Source organism: Eptesicus fuscus, chromosome 1 (assembly GCF_027574615.1).
Source record: "Eptesicus fuscus isolate TK198812 chromosome 1, DD_ASM_mEF_20220401, whole genome shotgun sequence".
Classification (NCBI taxonomy): domain Eukaryota; kingdom Metazoa; phylum Chordata; class Mammalia; order Chiroptera; family Vespertilionidae; genus Eptesicus; species Eptesicus fuscus.
The window spans coordinates 11122873-11148072 of NC_072473.1; the positions used below are offsets into that span (position 1 = coordinate 11122873).

General features: G+C 42.9%; 1 protein-coding gene across 1 annotated transcript in view; it reads right to left on the reverse strand.

Annotated features, from left to right (window-relative positions):
- Window positions 1-25200, reverse strand: part of SH3KBP1 (SH3 domain containing kinase binding protein 1) — a 339627-nt gene that overhangs the window by 273062 nt on the left and 41365 nt on the right. Inside the window, exon 2 of the mRNA XM_008154559.3 lies at window positions 6570-6727. Coding sequence (XP_008152781.1) covers window positions 6570-6727 — 158 coding nt within the window. The remainder of the gene's footprint in view (window positions 1-6569; window positions 6728-25200) is intronic.

A 25200-nucleotide genomic window follows, 5' to 3' on the forward strand; every position in this document is an offset into this window, starting at 1 on the left:
TTGAAAACAATCTTCCATATAACTCAAAAAATGAATGGCCCTTGGGGCTGAATGTTTTTTAAAATATATTTTATTGATTTTTTTTTTACAGAGAGGAAGGGAGAGGGATAAAGAGTTAGAAACATCAATGAGAGAGAAACATCGATCAGCTGCCTCCTGTACACCCCTGCTGGGGATGTGCCCGCAACCAAGGTACATGCCCTTGACCGGAATTGAACCTGGAACCTTTCAGTCCACAGGCCGACGCTCTATCCACTGAGCCAAACGAGTTAGGGCTGAATGGGTTTTTTTTTTTAATTGAAATTTGACCCAAGAGATTCACTCAGGGTCTCTGAATATAGAATAGCAACTTGGAAATCTCTACTTTATGCCCACTCGTTGAAGTAAATTTGTGACTCTTTCTTAAATCATAAGCAGCAAAGTAACTGTGAGCTTAATCTCAGAGTGTTTATATGTACGCAAAATCCTGACCTTTCACCTCACTGATTATAAAACAACAACCACACTCACCAATCACTTTCCACAAGTACAAAAAGGCTCTAGATATGCCAGAGAGATGGCAAACAAATGAAAGCTGAGGCAACGGGAAACCAAGCTGAAAATTGTTATGCTCAGCATAAGAAGTGCATGCTCCAAGTAAGCCCACCTCAGTCTTCAAGGGGGCCTGTGTAAAATGCACAACACTTTTACCTAAGACACAGAGCACAGGCAGGGAGCACAGCTCACTTCCTCACAGTCACTGTCAGATCAACTGAAAGATCAATAAGCACATTCTTTTAACCCCTACCGCAGCTTCCTGCTTTTTCACACGCCCATTTGTGAGCGACAAGATGTCCAGGGCCTGTGTCCTTCTGCTGCACTTCACCAAAGACCCCTCCCAAAGCACACACACACACACACACACACACACACACACACACACACACACATACACACACAGCAGCCCAAGCTATAGTTTCAAGACTTTTTTCTCTTTTTTTAAGACTTTTTTCTTTTTTAAATTTCTTTGGCTGGCCATTTAAAAATGTGTATCTGTGGATACATGTCAGAACCCAGAAAAAGGCTGCTTATCAATCTTTTACAGGACTAAAATACTCTGTTGCCTGGATGTGAGGATAAGATTCTGAAAGGAAGACACCAGCAATTCAATCCGACATTGGGCAAGTGAACCCTTGAGAAAGAGCCCACATCTGCCTTTAATATGCAGCTGTCTTTCCATTTTATGTGGCAGTTTCAGATGCCAGAAGGGGAGCCATGTTTTGTTAAAAGTAAATGAGGATTTCATCCTAGCACCTCCTAGCTCTGGACCCCATATTATGTACATTGTAGTCTGTTCAGGAAAAAAATATCCAAGACTTGGAAATTAGACAAAAAATGATGCTCATGTGACCTTTCGATCTCGTTCTGATGCATTTTCGAATAAGCTCCCCCCCAGGGCTCATCTGATTTTCTCTGGAAATGTAACTTGATTTACCTAACACTTGATTAGGACATTTTATAGGCCCATAAAAGTCAGAGGATAGTCCTGGCATGTGTGCCTCAGTTGGTTGGAGCATCGACCCTTGCATCAAAAGGTCACCGGTTTGATTCCAGTCAGGGCACATACCCAGATTGTGGGTTTGATCCCTGGTAAGGGCATGTATAGGAGGCAACCAATCAATGTTTCTCAGATAGCTCTCTCCCTCCTGTCTCCTTCTCCATTTTTTCTCTCTAAAATCAATAAAACAAGCAAACAAAAACATATCCTCAGATAAGGATTAAGAATTTTGTTCTTAAAAGTCAGAGGGTAACATGCAGGAAAACAATAAGGTATGTGGCTTTCTTTTTTCTTCTTCTTTTCTGGTAGAAATGATATAAGCCCGGAAGTTAAGATTTCATTGTCCTCTAAGACATGAAACTGCTTGGAATCTAATTTAGCAATCTTCTTTGAACATTCCTTTTTCCACTGCCATTTTAATCAGTTTCATATATCCTCACTGAATCAGTTTTGTTATTCTGCTAGTTCTCTCATTAAATGAGTTCAGTAAAGTTTTGACACATGCTCTCTCTACCTGTGTGTTCTTAACAATTTCAGAATGAGTCTTTGATAGTTCCTTGGCCTGGCACTCAAATGGTGCCTGAGAGACTGAGCTCTCTGCTACAGGACCCTCTCACCCCTAACAGTCACACTCATAGGGCAGCCACGTGAAGACAACCAGATTCAGGCTGATTAGCTCAGTCAAATAGTATGGCATAAATGAGGCTCCAGCACAGGTGTGACACCTCCCCCATCCATAGAGGCGACAGCTTTAGACAAAGGAAAGCATACACTGAAAGTGAGTGAGGGCAGCAATCCCACTCTCACGTGTAAACAGTGCCTTTGTCCATAAGAAGATTTATACAAGAATGTTCAGCCGAAACCGGTTTGGCTCAGTGGATAGAGCGTTGGCCTGCGGACTCAAGGGTCCCAGGTTCGATTCCAGTCAAGGGCATGTACCTTGGTTGTGGGCACATCCCCAGTAGGGAGTGTGCAAGAGGCAGCTGATCGATGTTTCTCTCTCATCGATGTTTCTAACTCTCTATCCCTCTCTCTTCCTCTCTGTAAAAAATCAATAAAATATATTTTTTAAAAAAAAGAATGTTCAAAGCCTGTATTCATAAAATACCCAAGCTGGAAACAACACAAATATGCATCAACAGGAGGATAGCTAAATAAATTGTGGCATGCTCATAAAATGGGATCTATATACAGCAAGAACCAAGCGCTGATATACACAACCACATTTTGTTGTGTAAAAGAAGTCAGATATAAAAGAGCACATATTGCATTATTCCATTTATATGAAATTCAAGTACAGGCAAAACTAATCTATGATGATGGATTACCAATGGGAAGGGGAATGACTGGGAAAAGGCATGATGGAACTTTATGGAGAGATAGAAATAGCATGGATCTGGATGATGGTTACAGAGGAACACACTTAGGGTAAAATTATCAAGCTGTACAATTATGACTTTAGCATTTTACTCTATGTAGATTTCACCTGAAAAAATAAATAAGTTTTTTAAAGAGAAGGGAGAAAGAAAAATGTATTCTTAAAGAAGTGGGTGGGGGGTGAAGTAGAGAGAAGAAAGGGAAGTGGGATCTTAAAAGATTCTTCTTCCACATGTACAGTAAGTAAATTAAATAAGAACTAACTAGATAAAAGAAAAAGAGGGACAAGCCTAAAAGACCACGAGGCCTAGTTGAGTATATTTATGTGTGCCAACAAATCTCAGCCCGAGAGCTACTGAAGCCCAGGCATCTTCTTAATCCTGGGGATGTCAGAATGGCTGGTATTTTTCTTTTGAGAAATTGAGACAATAGAATTGAGAGTGGACACTGACTAAGGAGCCAATAAATGAATCAAGAAAACACTTCAGATAAGCTCTCTGACAGCGGTAACAATGGCATAAAGGCACACAAATAAGCAATGGATTCCACAAGATTACCCCACTCAATGTGGGGACAAATTATTCTTAGCTAAATAAAGCATGTGTAAACCACTTTCAAAACTACGAACTTATGCCAATACGATTATGACTTAAAGATGTATTTTTAGCTTCTAGAATTCTCCACAGCAGTTTTCATTATTGTTACATTCCACTGCATCCACCTACTAGATTTTCAATAATAGGCCTAAAACATTCCCAGTGGGTGAAGATTTGCAGATAGACTCAGCCATCTGAAAGAATAGACGTTTCTTTTTCTGCCAAAAGTGACAGCCATAAAGAGGTACAACTCTAGCCATTCCTGCCACACCCTTTCTGGCCTGGGAAGAAGGAGCATCTCCGAAGCGCATGACTTCCCCTCACTGGAAGTGCTCTAGCCTAGGTGAGATGACAAGTGATTGGGCAACAGCAAGGCACTTGGGCCAGAGGAGAGGGGAGAGTGCACACGTAGTAAGTGGCCAGCCACACACTGTCTCCTTTAATCCTCAGAGTGGCCTGATGTGATAGTCAGGCTCAAACAAGGGAGCAGAAGGCACGCTTGAATTAGGTAATCTGAGGCGGGATTAATAAAGAGACTTTTACAAAGTGGATGAGGTGCAGAGAAACTCCAAGGCAGGAGCCAGAGCTAGAAACAAGGGCTGCCCATGCCTGCAGGGCTGAGAAGAAAGGAATGTGGATGGTGATTGATGGAAGCATCTACCGTCTGGCCAAGGGACACAGCCAGACCAAAGGAACTCCAGGGCAAGGATCCAGGAGAATAACCCCTGTCCTGGCTAGCCTCCCTCCCTCCCTGCCATTTCCCACCAGCTTCTCTTTGACCAAAGCCCAAGGAAGCAATGGGGAAGCAGCCCACTGAGGTGGCATGAGGCCAAGAAGGGGGAGAAGGATGGAGGGAGGCCCCACTTTGACAGCAAGGAGCCCTTCTGTTCCCTAGTGCTCCATGAGCAAGCCTGCCTGGCTCTTCCTGCGCTGCCCTGCCCTGGTGCCACTGCCCTGCACAAATGCTTACAGCAGGTACACTCGCCTTAAGCCCTGAGGGAAGTCTCCTTCCTAGAGTCCTCCCCTCTTTCCCACGGTCCTCCTCCCCTCCTTCTCAGAGTCCTCTTTTTTCCCCAGATCCTCCTTTCTCTTCCCCATGGTCCTCCATTGTCATTCTTCCTCCTTTGTCTTTACCCCAAGCTTTTCCCTTTGATCTAGGAAAAACCCTCCTAGAATTTGGCTCACCTTCAAGGACAGTCCTTGTCCCCAAATTGGAGTTTTTGTTTGAAAGGGCAAAAGAATTCACCCCTGTTCACACAACAACAGTCAATCTATGGTGGCCCAAATGTAATACTTTCCTACTCTTAAAATGGGAGAGAGCTGCTTGGTTAAGCTGTAGTCCAATAAAAAAAAAACTGTTTATATTCCCATAACTGTTAACAGAAAGCAAGATTTATCAGCACGTTACCAACAAAGCTCAAAGAAGGAAGAAGAGGAGGAGGAGGAGGAAGAGGAAGGAATGTTAGCAGGATCACACAAGATCCTGAAGTAAGATTAAACTGGGTTTCTATTTGCTCTAGACTGGGGGTGGGTCCAGGGAGAGGACCCAGGGGTTGGAAGCTTGGGTCACACCACTGTTTTTCATTCAACAACCCCTTTCCATAAAACCGTCCCATAGAGCCCTCCAGGCTCTTTGAAGGGAGCACCTACATCTCTAGACCCAGTTCCCCTCCCACCTGCCCCCACAGCCTCAGGTCTTAAGCAATGTCTGGTATCACCGAAACTACATCAGGAGCCCTGGGGATATCTTCACACAGCCCTTCCCACTGAGAACATTCCGGTGTTCTCCACTGTTACATGGAAGTTTATGGTACAGAGACTTTTTACACCTTCGTAGGATGTCCCATAGCCAGCCTCCAGGTCCCTATTTTTGCCCAATTTCAACTTTTACAACTGTGCAGTATATCGTTTATTTTTTTAGGATTTTGTTATTTAAGTACAATTGGTATACAATATTATATTAGTTATATTAGTTCCAAGTGTACAATATAGTGATTTGACATTTTTATACCTAACAATGTGATCACCACACATTCGAGTAATCATCTGTCACCATGCAAAATTATCAGTCTCTTTGACTAATTCACCTTCACCTTTTTCACCCAGCCCCCCAGCCCCTCCCTCTCCTCTGGTAACAACCCCTTTTGTCTCTGTTTCTATGAGACTGTTTTTGTTTTGTTTGTTCCATGTTTTGTTTTTTTAGAGTCCTTAATATGAATGAGCTACAGTTTTTGTAATTACCGCTAGATGACTTTGGCAAAGGGCAAATTTTCAAAATCTTACTGAAAAAATAGATGTTATTCAATGCTGCATGGCCACAATGAGGGAAAGGAAAATAATATTGATCCTTTCATAAAAGCAACATGAATACAAAGGCGGAAAAACAGTATAACTGGAATTCTGCATCTCATTTGATTGCTACTTAAGTAGTCAAAACTAGTTTCACCCCATTTTGAATGGAATGGAAAAGGGTAAAATCCCTTTCAATCAGCGATTTTCAACATTTTTTGTCTCATGACACACATAAACTAATTACTAAAATTCTGTGGCACACCAAAAAATATATAATTTTTTTTGCTGATCTGACAAAAAAATTGGTATAATTTTCATTCATTCATGCCAGGCAGCTATTGTATTAGCTGTTGCCATTTTTTTATTTGACAGGCTAAGGGAAAAGAGGTCAGTCAGTGCCCCTGACTAAATAGTCAGGTATTGCATGTTTTAAAAATTCTTGCAGCACACCGGTTGAAAATCACTGCTTTAAACCATCAAAGCAAATAAACAAGTACATAAATGAAACAGTTTAAAAGCTTTCTATTTTTCTAGCATTTTCTAAGTGACACACAATTTGGAAAGAGAACATTATGGCCTTCAGAAAGTGATTTCAAAACAGGTATTCCTAGCTATCTAGGCAAAGCTATTTGTGGTCTTCTTAATAGCACACAAGAGGGCCAGCTGTCAAGTTGTCCCCTAAGAGCCCAGGAAATTCTCCTCAGCCCACAGCTTTGGTCAGTAGAGCCCACACAGCAGACAGGAAAAGGGTTTCACTTTGTACTCACTCTTACAAAGTTGTCAGGGAACAAACCTCTCCTGCCATTGATCTGTCCCTCCCACCAGCCTCCATCTTCCTTCCTGATGTTGGTGATGATCTCACCCACGCTGATAGTCAGCTCATCGTCGTGCTGGGCCTGGTAGTCAAACTCCACTATGGCCTCCACTGAAAGAAAGGAACAGGGACAAAAAAGAGAGAGAGCACCTTAGATAGGGTGTTGGAGAAGTCTGAGGCTCAGCAGCCCTGGAAGGTCAGTAAAGTTATATTAAAGGGATTTCCCCTCTACCAATAATTAAAATAACAGGACCACACACAGTGAGGTGATTTTGGTCGAAGAAATCTTTGCTAAACCCTGTAGCACAGAAACCACAAAGTACTGGGCTGTGGTCAGTGGCCAGCAAGTCTCAGGACCAGCAGGGGCTTCAGAGGGGAAACTGCACAATGACAGAAGGCCAACGACATTTGTGCCCCCCAGAGGGAGTCCAGCATCATTTCCTCAAGTGTGGACATAGCAGATAACAGGTGTGAGTTTGGCTCTTGGGTGCCTCCTCCCTCTCCAAGGCTAAGGTTGTGGAAACTGTGGGCAATCATACTTTCCACTCTATGCCCATCTCTTAGCAATGACACGCATAAAGACAGCTAATACAGAGGCCTCGTTGGCCAAAACAATGTTTCAGACAGCTAACAGTTGCAGCCACAACTGCCCTTTCAACAGATGGCTTCCCAGCCAGTAATACCCCTTTAAATTGTTCTCCCGGTTGATGGTGAGTTTTTATAATTGGTAATGGGTGGAAGGAATGGATGATACAGATGGGTCATCTTGTTGACAAAGCACCAATGCAGATTAGCAGAGCTAACCAATCCAGAGGCTGGTTAATTTTTCCATAGGTGGATTATACAAATTATCTAGACCAGTGATGGGCAACCTTTTGAGCTTGGTGTGTCAAACTTCGCCAAAAAACTGAGCATAACTCGGGTAGTGTGTCACTTTGAGGAAAAAACTAACTCCAAGACTCTAGTCGCAAATGTTTCATCCTCAGGAGCAGCAAATGTTTCATCCTCGGCATGCGGCCGCGTGTCATCAGAAATGGCTACGCGTGTCATGACACGCGTGTCATAGGTTCGCCATCACTGATCTAGACTTTGGGCCTCACCTCACACCCATCTCTATCAGTCTCCTGTCCTTTTCATTTGCAGCTTAATATGAATGAATGAACGAACGAACGAACGAACGAATGAATGAATGAATGAAGAGCAAATGAATGAATACAAGGGAAGGAAAAAATAGGTAAAACTCCAAGTGGTGAATCAGCAACTTAGAAATTACAGTAAAATAATGGAAAAGGGGAAAGTTAAATAAGCTCTCTAGGAAGCACATATGCAAAAATGAACTCAAAATGTACTGCAGACCTAAATGTAAGAACTAAAACTGTAAAATTTTTATAAGAAAGCATAGTAGTGCCCTAACCAGTCTGGCTCAGTGGATAGAGCGTCAGTCTGTGGACTGAAGGGTCCCAGGTTCGATTCCGGTCAAGGGCATGTACCTTGGTTGCGGGCACATCCCCAGTGGGAGGTGTGTAGGAGGCAGCTGATCCATGTTTCTCTCTCATCGATGTTTCTAACTCTCTATCCCTCTCCCTTCCTCTCTATAAAAAAAAAAAAAAGAAAGAAAGAAAAAAAAGAAAGCATAGTAGAAAATCTTAGTGATCTTGGGTTTAGCAAATATTTCTTCAATAGGAGACAAAAAAGCACAAACAACTTTTAAAAATCCAATAAATGGGGGTAGGTTTTTCAGGGAAAATGTTGGTAGGTAAGTGGGCTCCCCCTACCAAAGGGGCTTTGCATTTCCATTAGGGATAAATTCCCAAAGTGCTTCCGGATCAGAAGACCCTCCCCATCCAGACGGATGTGCTCATCTGTCCACTCATAATGTCAGCTAATCCAGACAGTTTATAAGCAACTAAAAGTGTAATTTCCTTCCCTAGATTATTTTCTCATTCTACAATTAGCTGGCCAACTCTGCTGTCATCAATCTGCCCAGGATCAAGTTGACTTGTGAATCACTCTCATCACTTATCAACAGAGCATACACAAGGCAACCTTTCCAGATCAACATGACAAGTACAAAGGCAGAAACACTCCAATTTCCTTGTGCCATGCTCTGCTCCCTAACGGTTAAAAGGAGCCATAAGAACAACCTAAACCAGGTCAGTTGAAAACCAGCCTTTTTAAATTACCTAGACATGGGTCTATTGAAGTTTTGCCTTCAGAACTAAGATTACAGAACTAAGTAAGTGTTATTTATGGAACAGACACTTTTCCTGCATTATCTCATTTAATCTTTACAACATTGTGATGCCCATCTTCCCATTAAAGAACCCAAAGCTCAGTAAAGCTTATTTGCTGAGCCAGTGCTCTCAAAAGTGGGATGCATTCACTACAGGGGTGAGTTGACACAATGAAAAAAAAACACAAACATTAGAACAGCTATTCATTTTAATTTCAAAAAAAGAAAAACACAACTCTAATATTCAATTTGCACAATGACACTGGCTCCTTCATCCAGCCTTTAGGTCAGGCAGTCGGGCATGTTCCAAGGGCAGTGAGCAGCCTGAGGGACAGTGGCACTCCTCAACAAGGATGGCTGCCAGCGCCAGCTATTAGCTCCACGGGGTACCCCGCAGGGTTGTGAGGCCTCTTGATAAAGCCCCTTTGTGGCTATTACCCCTTTTAACTAAAATCACTCTCACTGATGGATGAGAGGCTTGAAAATATCTGTAAAAAGAAAGTAGGGACAGTAGACAAGACTCAACATGTGACCAAACAGACAAGAAAATGGCAGCCATTTGGGGAGGTGAACACAAGGACAAGCCAATCAGATCTGACAGGGAGATGACCAAAACTCTAAATTATCAAGACAATTTGTAATATGGGTTTTTTTCCCCACCCTCGATACAGGTGTCAATTACCTAAGTAGAATAGCAGAGTATTGAGATTAGCAAGATATTTTAAACGATGTACCTGAACCATCAAGACAAATGCCTTCACTTTTTCACCAATGTTGAAAGATATGCATACTCAATCTTATGTTTTCCAAAAGGTCACTAAACCTAATAATAAATATTTAGCAGCTTCTTTTGGGCTTTTCTCAATCAACTAGTATAGTAATATATGCACATAATCTATAAATAAATTCATATGTAGAGATCGTCAATTAATTATTTTGTTAATAACAGGTATTGTTTTTTAAACAAGAAAGGGCTTGAGGGTGGAGGTGGCTGGGGAGAGGTCAATGGTGGAAAAAGGAGACATATGTAATACTATATGTAATATTTTAAACAATAAAGAATTTTTTTAAAAAGCTGCAATGAAAAAAAAAAAAGAAGAAAAAGAAGAAAGGGCTTAGAACTCTGATCTAAGCTCCCCACAGCTGACCCCATTTGAGCACTTGGAGATGAAAGCTCATAGCTTTTCTGATGGGGACAGAAGATCCTGGGAAGTGGAAAAGAGGCACGTGGGACCTGCCTTGGGGAGAAGAGGGAGGACAGGAAGGCAGCTAAGGAGAACTCTGGACAAGGGTTCAATCTGAACTTGAACCCTGTGTACATTGGAGGACTCAGAACCCCATCAACTTCCAGAACACAACCTTGCTTCTTCTTTCCTAAACAGCAAGTTTCATTTTCTCCATTCTGTATGTGGGCTTCGCCAAGGCAAAACTGGAAGAGGACAACGAATCTGCTTCAAGAAGATGGTCACTAAGAAGTCAACAGCTGCTGCCTTTTGTTGCAAAGTGGAGAGAACACATCTGATCTTCCTTCACTCTCCCTTTTTCCATAAACCCAAGGTCACACCTTAATTGAGGCCTGCTATGAGTGAGGCTGGGGATTAGGGACTGGGAACTCCAGGATAAAACACAGCTGCCTAATTTTTCAGTCTTCCTAATAACTATTGAGCAGTCTTTCCTGACTTACTATTTCTTTAAACTCCCTGACACTTAAGTAATCATGAGCACCTTGACCGCCTTCTGGCCCCAGCTGGGCTCTGGCTACCTCTTATCACCCTCCTGGCTCCTCCAACCCCCAGGCTTCTCTGGCCCCTGGCATTGAGACATTTCCACATTGTGGTGGCTGAACTGAGTCTCAGGTTCCCAGTGAGCTTCTAAATGCCTTCTGGGTATGAATCATCCTTAGTTCTGTCATGGCCCCCATGGCATGTAATAGGTGCTCAATGAAGCTTTAATAAATCAACTGCTCAACTTGCATTTCATAATGGCAGATAGTTCTCTGCCCAATAAAAAATGCTACTAAAATGCCAAGTGTCAATCACATTTTTGCAAATTGAGTCAGATTCTTCAGTGCACTAAGGGAGCTTGCTATTTAAAGGATCCTGTGGTTAATTCTTTTGTAACATGAATAATCACTTCCTGCTTTACCTTTCCTGTCAAGATGAATTTTTGCATATCAGCTTTGTCTAAGAGGAGGAAACCTATGTATGGCCCATAAATCATGAGGCTATGTCTCTCCTAAGGGCTCTTTTTTGTATCTCTTGCAAGCTTCTAACAGGTCCGGGGCTTTGCTGTCCACTATATGTGGCTATCAAATACCTGAAGTTTGCCTAGTCCAAATCAAGATGTGTTGTAAAATACACAGCAAGTTGAAAGACATATTGCGGGGGGGGGGGGGGAAGGGATGTAAAATATCTCATTAATTTTTATATTGATTGCATGTTGAAATGATAATATTTTACATATGCAAGTCAAATATTCAAGTGAATTTCACTTGTTTCTATTTACTTTATGAATGTGGCTACTAAAACATTTGAAATTATTTATGTGGCTGTATTATATTTCTTTTTGCGTGTCAATGTGTGTGCAAGGGAAGGGAGTGGAGATTTAACTATTCACATATCAACTGCTTGATGGTGTTTATAATTACAATTAATCTAAGTCATCCCATACTGTATTATATTAATATTGGACTGAGATGGTTCAGAATAATACTTGGCAAACAGGAGATCAAGGCCTTTCATTGCACAAACACACTCAAAATCTTCACGAGAGCCCATGAGAAAGTCTGTGTCCCCCAAACCCATTTCCTTGGCTGCAGGAAGCTGCAGGTATCTGTGGCAAGGATAAAGCATTACCTGTGATTTTTTTAATGGTACCCCTTGGGCAATTACCTCTGGGAGTGAGCACAAAATTAAAACATTAAGCTAAACAGAATATATCAGAGGTATAATTAGGGCAACAGTAAACAAAATCCCATATTTAAAGACACCATAAATTATAAAACTTAAGAACGTCTCTTTTTCAGAAAAATATCACCCTCCAGCTGCTTGCCGTGCCAGAAGCCAGCCTCCACAAGTTTTCTACGTGTATTGTCAATGCAACAGCCGAAGCCACAGTTAACCAGTGTGTGCAAAGAGACGGAGCCAGAGGAGATAAGAGATCTGCTTCCGAGAGGCAGAACACTTCAACCACCCCCATCTATGACCTCTGACCTCCAACCTCTACCTTCAAACTTGCTGAAATGTCTCCTCCCCACAAAGGTGAAATGGGTGGTTCTGAACTGTTGGTTGGCTAAGCCAGCTGCCAAGCTCTTCTCAGGCAAACTTCTCATGGTGGTTCTGAGGCCCTGCTGGGTGACCTGGCCCCTCCCTGCCTCTGAGCGGTACTTCCTCTCTCCTACGGCTCTTGGTGCTGTTTGTGGTGGCTCAACCCAGTCAGACTGTAAGCTCCATCTGGGACAAGCTCATATCTTTTTCAGGATCCCGCCCCCCTTGCCTGGCATCACGTCTGGCTCCATAAATATTTGAATAAACTGGAAAGCATGAAGGAGAATGAAAGTTGCCAATTAATTTCCTCGGTCCATGCATATGTATAGATCATGTTGCAAGCCTCACAGTATAGTCTGAAGCTTTAAAAATTTCAGAAGTATAAATGTTGCATACAAATTGCTTTTACACTTATTTCATTTTGTGAATTTTTAAAGGCTAGATTTCTAATGTTAATGTTTTGTTCCAGTCCTCTGAAGACAGCATATAAAAATCAGGAGGAATTTTTCGCCAAAAAGGATTTCACCAAGAAAGATCATGATTGCTGAAAGAGATAGGAAGAACATTAGTTAACCTTGTCAAATCCTTTTTAAAATTTTACAGATGAAGAACTGGGGCCTGGAAGGTTCCCTGGATGAGGCTTAGAGAGAGTGAGAGCTAAGCAATGGTAGCATCAAGACTAGGACTAAGCTCTCCCAAATGACAGTCCAGGTGAGATAAGGGAACATCTAAAATGAAAAGGAAGAAAAACTGAGACCAGTGAGATACAGATTTCCCTGCCATTGTGGTGTGGGTTTTTTTTTTTTCTTTCAGATATAACATAGTTTCCAAAATACCCAGAAAAAATTACACCAGTCAGGAACACATAATAACCTATAGTATTCAAATCTAAAGAGAAGAGAAAACAGATCAGTGGTTACCTAGGGGTGGGGTGGGGATGGAGACTGACTGTAAATGGATATTAGAGATCTTCAGGAGGTGATGGCAATGTTCTAAAATTGCATTGTAGTGAGAGTTTCGCAATGCTAAAAATGTGCTAAAATCATTGAATTGTACATTTTAAATTGGTAGAATTTTATACATCAATATAGATTTTTTCAAATAAAAATTCTATGTGATATCTATTTCAGAATATATGCCAACATTTGCTTATTGAGGTGGTTGACTGTGTTTGTGTTCCAAAGAGAGACCATTCCCCATTCAGGGAGGGGCACCATTTGAGGGAATGTTCCCTGTCCCATGAGATACAGTCTGCTGGGACTATCAAAACTCCCTGCCCTCTGCTAGCACAGAACTCAACTATATCTCCCATCAGCACACACGACTACACGATGAAGGTGAAATGTCTGCGGCAGATATCCCCACAGGGCTCCCAGGAGAGCTGTTGATCCCTGGGGCTGTGTGGTTGCCATCTTTCCCCCAACCTGATCCTCCAGCTTTCCCTTCCACCCTGTAAACCATCCCACAGCCTTCTAGCAAGTCCTCTTCCTTATTTTAGTTAAAGGAGAGTTGATTTCTGTTGCTTGCAACCAGAGAACCCTAATGGATACATTCATGCACCAACTTTTTAAAAAACAGATTTTCCCTACACAGGTCTGTAGAACACCCAGTTCTCAACATCCCATGCTTCCCCAGTGATGTTAGGGCTGAGTGTTTGGGGACCTGAGTTTCCCAGGCCCTGCGGGCACCTTCAAGTCCAACAAAGCTGACTGTCACACCATGCTTTCCTTTGGTGTCTTCACAAACATACCAAATGGCACCAGACCAACAAGGGGGCCATTCCTCAGGCCTGAATCTGTTAGAAACTGAAATCAGCTTCTCCAAGGAAGACAAGCTCAGAACACAGACCCCAGTGAACAGAGAGGCACTGCACCTGAACTCTCTCCCTGGGCAGGAGGCAGAAATGGCTTCTTGCAGGGCTAAATGATGTCTGTAGCAGGCCTGGTAACAGCTCCCAGAAATGGGCATCATCAGGGAAACGGGGAAAGAGATAATCAAGAAAGAAGAGAAATAACAAACCCAGCTGTGATAGAGGTAAAAAAAAAAAAAAAAAGGCCCACCACTGACTGCCTCAGACAGCACAAAGGACGTTCCTGTCATACTGCTTTCTAGAATAGTCCAAGGAACCTGGGTTTTGCAGCCCATCCCTCCCCTCTTATCACCTCTGTCTATGCAGCTTTATGGAGGACACAAGGTATAGGATAAGGAACACAGACTTTGAAGCCTGGTAGGCCTGGCAGTGAATTCTAACTTAAACATTTACTAGCTGTGTGTAGCTGTGTGACATGGGGCCAGATACCTTGTTTGAGTTCATTTTCTTAAAATCAGGAGACGATCTACCAAGTGGGTCATTGCAAAGATGAGGGATGATGCCTATAAACTCCTCTACATGGAAGCTGCTCCATAAACGACAGCCACTAGTCTTACAGGCATTTATGCTGTGCTGTGAGGGTTTCCCTGTGCCTGCCCTCCCTATCCGCCCCTTGGAATGGAAACCTTTAAAGAAAAGATCTAAGCATTCCCTCCCCGTCGCCTGGCGTCTGGCACATAGTAGGGGCTCAATAAATGTTAGTGATTGAGTGCCTGTCCTGAGAAAGTATCCCCAAAACATAGCTTATCCCTTAGCACAGTGAAATGCAGTTCAAATGTAAGACTGGTTGTTCGACTTGAAGCCTAGGGAAAGTCAAAGGTCAGCATGACCAGTTAGTCACAAAACAAGTATGGTCCACAGGTCCAAGCCGCTCAAGTGCTATTGCAATCAGCCTTGACTCTATTATCACCTCTACCACAACCACTGGCCCTGACAGCAGAGGGGCATTCTCAAAGATGAGGACGTGATGCAGGGCCATGGCTGCGTCATCTGCTCCCTCAATGGGGAAGTGCTTCACAAAGCCTGGGGCTTGAGTCCCTCAAAGCCTGCATTTAGAAGCCTTTGCCTCACCAGGGCCTCACCCAAGGAGCCAGGAACAATGAGTTATTAAATACTTCCTGACTAAAATTAACCCCTGCAAACCTAATGCACAGCTCTTTTAAAAATGTACATTAGATAGACTGGATGAAAATAGCCTGGCCAGAAGACTTTTTCAAAAAAAAAATACATTTTTATTGATTTCAGAGAGGAATGGAGAAGGAGAGAGAGAGAAAAACATCAATAATGAGAGAGAATCACTGATTGACTGCCTCCTGCACACCCATACCGGGGATGAAACCTGCAACCCCAACCCCATCATATGCCCTTGACCAGAATCGAACCCAGGACCCTTTAGTCCACAGGCCGACACTCTATCTGCTGAGCCAAACCAGGTAGGGCCAGAAGAAGACTTTTTCAATGAGAAAGAAAGCACAGAGAAAGTGTGCAGATGATTTGCAGGGGCGGGGGGGACTAGCAAAGAAAATAAACAATTGATTATCATTGACTAATCCAACAGAGAATGGTCCTACACAATAAACATGGAAGGAAAATAAATTGCATCTTAGAAAACCAATTTAATAAAAAGTCAGTTAAGTGCCAGGCTGGCATGGCTCAGTGATTGAGCATCACCTATGAACCAGGAGGGCACGGTTGGATTCCAGGTCAGAGCACATGCCTGAGTTGTGGGCTCCATCCCCAGTGTGGGGCATGCAGGAGGCAGCCAATCAATGATTTGCTCTCATCACTGATGTTTCTCTCTCTCCCTTTCCCTTCTTCTCTGAAATCAATAAAAACATATTTTAAAATAAATAAATAAATAAATAAAAGGTCAGTTAAGTCAAAATAATTTAGCCACTTAAAGACATGCTTGTGTAGAAGAGAAAAAGGACATGAATGTTGTTTTACATACATATTTGATGGTTTTAAGTAATGAAATGGCTTGAGGATAAGTAGAAATGGCATTCTTTTTCCTCACTTTATAATGATAGCCTGGCTCTCAGACTCAAAGATAGGAACCTAAGTTAGCAGGTGATCCCCATTCAGTGAGAAGACCCAAAACGTTTTAGGCCAACCAAACTTTAAAAGGGAAGAAGAAATGGTTAAATATCTGCTTATACTCTGTATTAGTTTAATTAGAGGTTATGTGAAGTAAAATAATTAGGAGACATTGCACACACACACACACACACACACACACACACACACACACACACCTCACTTCATGAACCAGTTTTATTTGACAGATATTACATGGATCGTTAAAACACATTTAATCATGAATAAGGTATCTAAAGGTTTGCTTTTACACAAAATAAACTCACAAAGCCCTATAGCACAACAAACTTTGTAAAGACAGTAACAGAACACAGCTTTGGCTTTCCTCGAGGATAGTATGGGGTGTGGATGGGAACTGGCTTTAGCGTTGGACATGAATGAAAGAAGGCAAACACCTTGCTGTTGATTTCAGTGTAGCTAAGCTGAATCAGCTGTAAGAGGCAAGAATGCTTAGAAAAGTGGGGAACCAGGTCAAAATGAGGGAAGTGAAGAACAATTCCACAGAAAACCATGATCAGTCTGCCCAGTGGGGATGTGGGGGGAGGTGGTGGTGAGGGCTGAGTCACTGCATGGCCTTCGGTTAACAAGAAACTGTCCAGAAAGAGAGAAAGTAGGCAGGTGACAGGAAACCACAGTGAGCCCTCACTGCCTTCCCTGATTCAGTGTCCCTGCTCAGGCTTCATTTATACCCCTAGGGCCTAGGCATAACAATCTTGCCCAAGTGTGAGCCCCTGGAAAGCAGAAGGAAAGGTTAAAACTGAAGCTTGAGAGCCTCTTAAAAGTCACTTTGCACAATGCATTTTTTCTCCCTTGAGTGCTGAGCCAACTGCATGGCCCCATCAGGCACTCAAGAAATGCTTCCTTGTCAAAGCAAGGAAGCCATCAAAGACTCACAGAGTCATGTCAAAAGAATTCAGAAATGAATGAGAAAAGACTCCCACTGGCCACAAAGGGTATCAGTAAGAATAACTGGATTGAAAGACATCAAATAGATTTGACTTCTCGAATTGATATGCTATGTGGTCTATGTTTCATAGTGATACTTTTTATTTTTTAAAATATATTTTTTATTTTTTAAATATATTTTTATTGATTTCAGAGAGGAAGGGAGAAGGAGAGAGAAATAGAAACATCAATGATGAGAGGGAATCATTGATCAGATGCCTACTGCATGCCCCCTACTGGGGATTGAGCCTGCAACCAGGCATATGCCCAGATGGGGAATCAAACCATGACCTCCTGGTTCATATAGGTTGACCCTCAGCCATGAGTCATGCCCAACCACTGAGCCACCCTGGCTGGGCTCATAGTGATATCTTTTTTTAAATCAATGGTCACCTTTGGAGGATGCTAGGGAACCTACTCACTATTCTGAAAACTGGTAAATCAAGGGAAATAATACAATATCTGGCCCTAGCTGGTCTGGCTCAGTGGATAGAGTGTTGGCCTTCGGACAAAAGGGTTCTGGGCTTGATTCCAGTCAAAGACACATACTGTGGTTGCAGGCTCCTTCCTGGCCCGATGTTTCTCTCTGTCCTTCCCTCTCTCTTCCACTCTCTCTAAAAATCAATGGGAAAATATCCTGTGGTGAGGATTAAGGAAAAAAGAATAAAATATCTGCCCTGCCTTTCCCATATGGATTCAGAATAAGCAACAGACTCTGAGGAGAAGTTTCTCTTCATAGGAGTATTCTGGCTAATAATTGAAGACAGAATGAGAGAATTAGACAATCAACATTTTGCAACCTCTAATGTAATCAAGGACCTGGGCAATGGTCACTAACGGCTGTTAACATTACAAAAAGAGAGACACCAGGCTTGAGAGCCTCATATGGGAACTACGTGCCACCCTGTAAAGCCTTCTTGACAAAGAACTAAAGCCTGAGGGGGATCAAGCCTCTGGATTTACTGCCAGTTTACAAGGAGTTCAGGGAGCCCACGAATATGTTAGATGGCACCCTAAGGTGCAGTAAACAAAATACAGATTGCAGGCAACTAACTCTTCCAACAAATGACTTCGTTTCTTCAACCAAAAGAAAAATTGCAAAGGAAAAAGAAAAGAGATGTGGGAACATAGGTTAAAGGAGACAACCAACCAATTACAAAGCATGGACCTTCCAAATCCAGATTTGAACAAATGCCTTTTAAAATATTTGAACTATGTGTAATAATTGGATGTTTGGGCTAGATGTCTGAAGATAAGGAAACACTGTTCATTGTTGCAGATGTAAAAATGATATTGTCCTTATCTTGAAGAAATACGTGCTGAAATACTTCCAGATTGTTAAAACGCTCTCCATGTGCAAGTAGAAGAATAATGTTCTACACTGAACCTGAGAGATGAAAAAAATTCATAGCGCTGGTGTAACTTGAACTGGCGCAATCAGTAGTTTCACAAGGGATTCAGCTAACCGTGTTATGCACAGCAAAGGAAGATGGGTTTTATAAAGGCAGCAAGATATTAAAAGTGCATGCATGTGTGTACATGTCTGTGTGTGTGTTTCTTTCTTTTTTTTTTTTTTTAATCTTCACCCGAGGATATTTTTCCATTGATTTTTAGAGAGAGTAGAAGAGAGAGGGAAAGACAGAGAGAAATATCGATAGTCGCCTCTTGCACAATCACCAACCAGGGCCAGGGCCAGGGAGCAGCCTGCAACCAAGGTAGGTGCTCTTGACCGGAATCAAACCCGGGATCCTTCAGTCTTCAGGCTGACTCTCTACCCACTGAGCCAAACCGGCTAGGGCTGTGTGTGTGTGTGTGTGTGTGTGTGTGTGTGTGTGTGTGTTTCAATGGCTGAATTTGTTACTAAAGGCACTATTGTCAAATATTTTTATTTTTAAATATATTTTATTGATTTTTCACAGAGAGAAAGGGAGAGGGATAGAGAGCCAGAAACATCGATGAGAGAGAAACACTGACCAGCTGCCTCCTGCACACCTTCTACTGGGGATGTGCCCACAACCAATGTACATGCCCTTGACTGGAATTGAACCTGGGACCCTTCAGTCCACAGACCTATGCTCTATCCACTGAGCCAAACCAGTTTCGGCTTGTCAAATATTTTTAAAGAATTGTTCCAAAACTATTTTTCCTTTTTACTGCTATAGTTTATTTTTTGAATAATTGTAAAATATAACACAAGTAAACAAATTTGTGATTATCTACCTACATGACATGCATTAAAAGAAATCCTGAGCTCTAGCCAGTTTGGTTCCGTGGATAGAGCGTCAGCCTACAAACTGAAGGATCCCAGGTTTGATTCTGGCCAAGGGTACATGACCGGGTTGTGGGCTCAATCCCCCCCAGTAGGGGATGTGCAGGAGGCAGCCAATCAATGATTCTCTCTCATCATGGATGTTTCTATCTCTCTCTCTCTCTCCCCACCCCGCCTTCCTCTCTGAAATCAATAAAAAAGTAGGGGGGGGGGAAGAAAACCTGAGGCAACTGGAACTTAAACTGTGTTTATTTTGGAGGTTGTACAATGCTTAATACCAACTCCTTTGTTAAAATATACTTTTAGCTACTTAAAGCAACAAGTACAATCCAAAGTGTATTCTCCACCACATGTCTATGAGCATGGACCTCGGGACAGAGCTGCAAGGCCACCTCTGTGAACATTCTGAATTTGGATTTTTGGGGGGTTTGGGGTGTGTGTGTGTGTGCGCGCGCGCACGCATATACACATACAGTGAGAATATAACTTTATTTTTAGTATATTTTTATTGATTTCATAGAGGAAAGGAGAGAGAGATAGAAACATCAATGATGAGAATCATTGATCAGCTGCCTCCTGCACGCCCCCTACTGGGGATCAAGCCTGCAACCTGGGTGTGTGCCCTGACTTGGAATGGAACTGTGACCTCCTGGTTGACACTCAACCACTAAGCCACTCCAGCCAAGTTATAACTTTATTTTTATTGTTCATGTGTTATGTCTTTTCTTTTTTCAGCTTCAGTGAGATGCAGTTGACATATACATCGTGTAAATTTAAGGTATACAAAGCAGTGGTCTGATATGCTTATATATTACAATACTATCACCACAATAATGTTAGTTAGCACATCCTTCAACTCACCATTTTGTTGAGGTGGTGGTAATGGTGAGAACATATAAGATCTACTCCCTTAGTGACTTTCAAGTATACACTACAGCATTGTTAACCACTGTCAACCAGATCCCCCAGAACTTACTTATCTTATGACTGGAAATTTGCACTCTGACCAACAACTCCTCATTTCCCACACCCCTGAGCCCTTGACAACCACCAGTCTACTGTTTCTAAGTTCAGCTTTTCCAGATCCACACATACGTGAGATCACACAGTTCTTGTCCCCCTCTGACTTATTTCACCTAGCATAATGCTCTCAAAGTTTATCCGTGCTCTTGAAATGACAGGATTTCCTTCTTTTTATAGCCAAATAATTTTCCACTGTATATACATACCACATTTTCTTTATCTATTCATCCACAAATGGACTCATAAACCATTTCCATGTGTTGACTATTGTGCATAATGTTGCAATGAACAGGGGGATGCAGACATCTCTTTGAGATAATGATTTTATTTTCTTCAGATTCAGATCCAAAAGTGAAATTGCTGGATCATATGATAATTCTATTTCTAATTTTCTGAGGGACCTCCATACTGTTTTCCATAATGGCTATACCAATTCTTTTAATTTTTAATTTATTAATTTGAGAGAGAGAGAGAGAGATTTGTTGTCCCACTTATCTATGCATTCATTGGTTGCTTCTTTTATGAACCCTGACAGGGGATCGAACCTGCAACCTTGGTGTATTGGGAAGATGCTCCCACCCAGTGGTCGGCAAACTCATTAGTCAACAGAGCCAAATATCAATAGTACAACGTTTGAAATTTCTTTTGAGAGCCCAATTTTTTTAAACTTCAACTTCTAACGCCACTTCTTCAAAATAGACTCGCCCAGGCCGTGGTATTTTGTGGAAGAGCCACACTCAAGGGGCCAAAGAGCCGCATGTGGCTCACGAGCCGCAGTTTGCCAACCACGGCTCTAACCAACTGAGCTACCCGGCCAGGGTCTGGTTATACCAATTTAGACTATGATTTGGAGGTTCTTGAGATGAGTTTTGTATAAGGAAGGTTATGGTTTTGGTTGTTTAGGTATAAAATATCATGATTCTGGTTTTTAACAGAATACTTATATTTTATTTTTAATATATTTTTATTGATTTCAGAGAGGAATGGAGAGAAAGAGGAAGAGAGAGATAGAAACATCAATGATGAGAGAGAATCATTGTTCAGCTGCCTCCTGCACACCCCACACTGGGGATCGAGCCTGCAACCTGGGCATGTGCCCTGACCGGGAATTGAATCATGGCTTCTGGTTCATACATCAACGCTCAACCACTGAGCTATGCCAGCCAGGCAATATTTGTATTTTTAAAATGTATGTTGAAGCATGGTAGATCAGCTGCCTAGCCCTCAGTGCACCATTCTCTAAGAGCTAACCCCCCATTTGGCAGGGCAAGCTTTGATAGCATCTGTCTGTACCTCACTGGTACTCCCTACACCCTCATTGCTCAGCAGCAGGCTCTGGCCTCACCCACACCTACTGAAGCTGCAGAGTAACAGGATCCCCAGGGGAATGACACACACAGTGTCATCTAAGACATGTTGATCTATATTGCATTGGTTCCTCACCCAGGTATCAGAATCACCTATGCAGCATCCGCCTGCCTCTCTCTCCCAGCCTGGCCCATATCAGAATGGCGGGGGGGCATATCAAGGTTGAAGATGGTCCCCTACATGACTCTCTGCACCACCACCACTCTCCCAAACCCCATTTTAGAAAGGAGGAATGTAAGTCTACATTGAACAACAGGGTGACAGGGTGCTTGCAGACTCCAGGTATAATGATTCTGAGGCACCTTTCAGGGCTGCCAAAGTACCACTAACAAGGCAGCAGTGAGCAGGTCCACGTTAACATTGGGCAGATGACCCTTCCCCAGCATTCACTGTGGTGAAATTCCACTTTATTCTCACTTCAAAGGAAATAAAGAAATCCAGACACTCAACCAGTCCAGCTCCGTGAAAGGAGATGGCATTCTGAATCCTCATCACGGGTCTAACCACATTTGGATTGCTGCCTGCATCCCCCACCCACTAAGTGAAAGCTACAGGAAGGATGGAGCAGGTCTGCAGTGTTTGCCCCTGGAGACCCAGCATTGGCCAAATGCCTGGCATATAGCCGGAACATAATAACACTTGCTGAATGAAATTGACTCTTTTTAAAAAATATATTTTTATTGATTTTCAGAGAGAGGAAAGGAGAAGGAGAGAGAAAAACATCAGTGAGAATGAAACATTGATCAGCTGACTCCTGCACGCCCTCTACTGGGGATCGAGCCTGAAACCCGGGCATGTGTCCTGACTGGGAATCAAACCAGCAACCTTTCTGGGCATGGGACAACGCCCAACCGAGCCACACTGGCCTGGGCTGAAAATAGACTCTTAACTTCTGGGTGCCAGGTGCCTTTATCCTCATCACATCATTAAACTGTAGCAACCACTCTGTGGCAGATTCTACTTCCCAAGATGGCTACAGCAGTCTCTCCCATCTGTCATGCTCTTCCAGAACGTGATCCCAGCTATCAACAGGGGAAGTCTAATCTCCCGCCCTGCACCTTTGAATTTGGGCAGGCATATGAACACTGTGACCAGGAGAGTTCAGGGAAGGGATGTTGTATGACTTTGGAGGCAGGGCGACAAGAAGCTAATCTGCAGTTTCCAACCCACTTGCTGGAATACCTGGAAGACCACCATGCTGTGAGGAGGCCAAGTCATAGTGAAGGCCCATGCGCAGGCACTCTAGTCGGCCACCCTGTTGCTGAGTCACCCAGCCCGCGACATGTGAGTGTTAGAACCTTTAGATGATTCCAGCTACCCCACTGTCGAGTCACCCCACAGTCTTCAAGTCTTTCCAGCTAAGGCCCCAGACATTGTGGAGCTGAGACAAGCCATCTCCACCATGTCTGGTCCAAATTCACAAAATCCATGAGCATAATAAAATGGCTGCTTGAAGGTGCAAAGTTTGGAGCAATTTGTCACACCACCATTGTAATTGGCACACACTCTATGAGGTGCCTATTGCTGTTCCTAATTTGGGAAGAATCTGATTCCCAAAGAGACCAGATAACTTGTCCAAGGGTGGGGAGCTGATATCCCAGGTGCCAGCCAATCTGGATTTGAAGCCTCTTTTCTCGCCCATGTTCCTGTTCATGTTTTTTCAATTGATGGTTTTCTAGGATGTAAACTCTAGAGACTGTGGCTACGCAGATAAAAATGTGAAGATAACTACATTGCACATACGAATACAGGTAGTATACTCAAATATGAAACCAGGCCAAATCAGGCCTGCCTGTCTGCCTTATAAATTCTTACCTGGCATTTTCTCAGACAGAGGGGCTCTTTGATCCAGTATTTGTTAAGAGTTTGAAGGAACAGGAACACTGGGCTAAACAACTGGAATATCAGTCAGGAGCCCAACATGGGAGAGAAGTCAGGAAAGGATGAAAAGAGAAGCAAGGATATTTCTTTCTCTGACATTAGATAAGAAGAGGATAAAAGGGGATCAGAGTTCCACTAGCAATATAGAGATATAACAGTAAGGGAGCACAAGGGAGCTGACCCCTTCTCTAACATAGGCATCAGGGTCATCTGTTAGTGAGGTTCAGGGCTGAGAAGAGCATCTGAGGAGCTTTAGAAGCAGTCTAAAAGAAGAGGCCGGCGTTACTCAGTGGTTGAGCGTCAACCTATGAACCAGGAGGTCATGGTTTGATTCCGGTCAGGGCACATGCCTGGGTTGCGGGCTCAATCCCCAGTGTGGGGCATGCAGGAGACAGCCAATCAATGATTCTCTCTCATCGTTGATATTTCTATCTCTCTCTTCCTCTCTGAAATCAATTAAAAAATATATTTAAAAAAGTAAAAGCTCAGTACAAAACATAGTATGGAATTTTCTTTTGCACAGTGTGTATGTATGTCTGTGTACGTGTACAAAGGAGTGGGAGAGAGCATTAATGGGTGGCTTTGAGGACCAACAGAATGGACAACAGCCCCTTGGCCCATCCTCACCACCCCTCCAGAGCCCAGTAGGACCTGAGCCAAGCAGTGAATGGGCACTCTGGGGCTGTGCCCAGGTAGGAGAAAAAGGATCCAGAGCTGAGCTTAGTGGCCTCCAGCAACTGATCAAAGGAGAATGAGGGAGCTCAATGCCTGCCAGGTGCCAAGACAGCCGGATACAGACTGTGAGGGGCAGTCATGGGATGGGGGAGATGGTGGCAAGTGGAAAGGTTATGATGGTGGCAAGTGGAAAGGTTATGATGGTGGCAAGTGGAAAGGTTATGATAACTGAGCAAGTACATAGGGCTTGGGATCCAGAGGGTGGAAGCACACGCTGCAAGGACATGTGCAGGGAGCTCTGCAGACCTAGACAAAGTAGTGAACAGAAGTTCTAAACTTCTAGAATCTAAAGGAAAGGCAAAGACAAAGTAGTGGCCAAAGACGGTGAGGGGAGGGAGTCTTCTCCTTCCTTCCTTCCTTCCTTCCTTCCTTCCTTCCTTCCTTCCTCCCTCCCTCCCTCCCAACATTTCTGATCTACACATTTCTTTCCAAAATTCCTTTCTCAAAAGGCTCTCCATAACATTGCTGCCATGGAAAGGGAGATTGCCTACCCATACAAGTATCCTGGCATTTGTAGCCTTCAGAGGATCTCAAGGTTAAATCTCTCTGAGAAATGAAATATTTCTTTAAACACACCTAGAACTAGACTACATGAAAAAAAAAAAAAGATGGATTCACTAGTCCACAAGGAGGTGTGCCTCAATGAATGCTAATATCCTCTTGGAGATCAAACACATAACAGATATGCAATCGATATTTATTTTAAATTAATGTTGTCTTTGAAAGAAAGCACGTTTGGGGGAAGTTCCCATTCTTGACCCTGGAACTCAAAGGATCTCAACCTGGTGCAGGTTTGATATTGACAACCTCACTTGCATTTATATCCAGCCCTCAGCCCCAATTCCGGCTGGATAGTCCTGGTCCACCCCACCCCACACACTTCCCCAAAGGGCACCA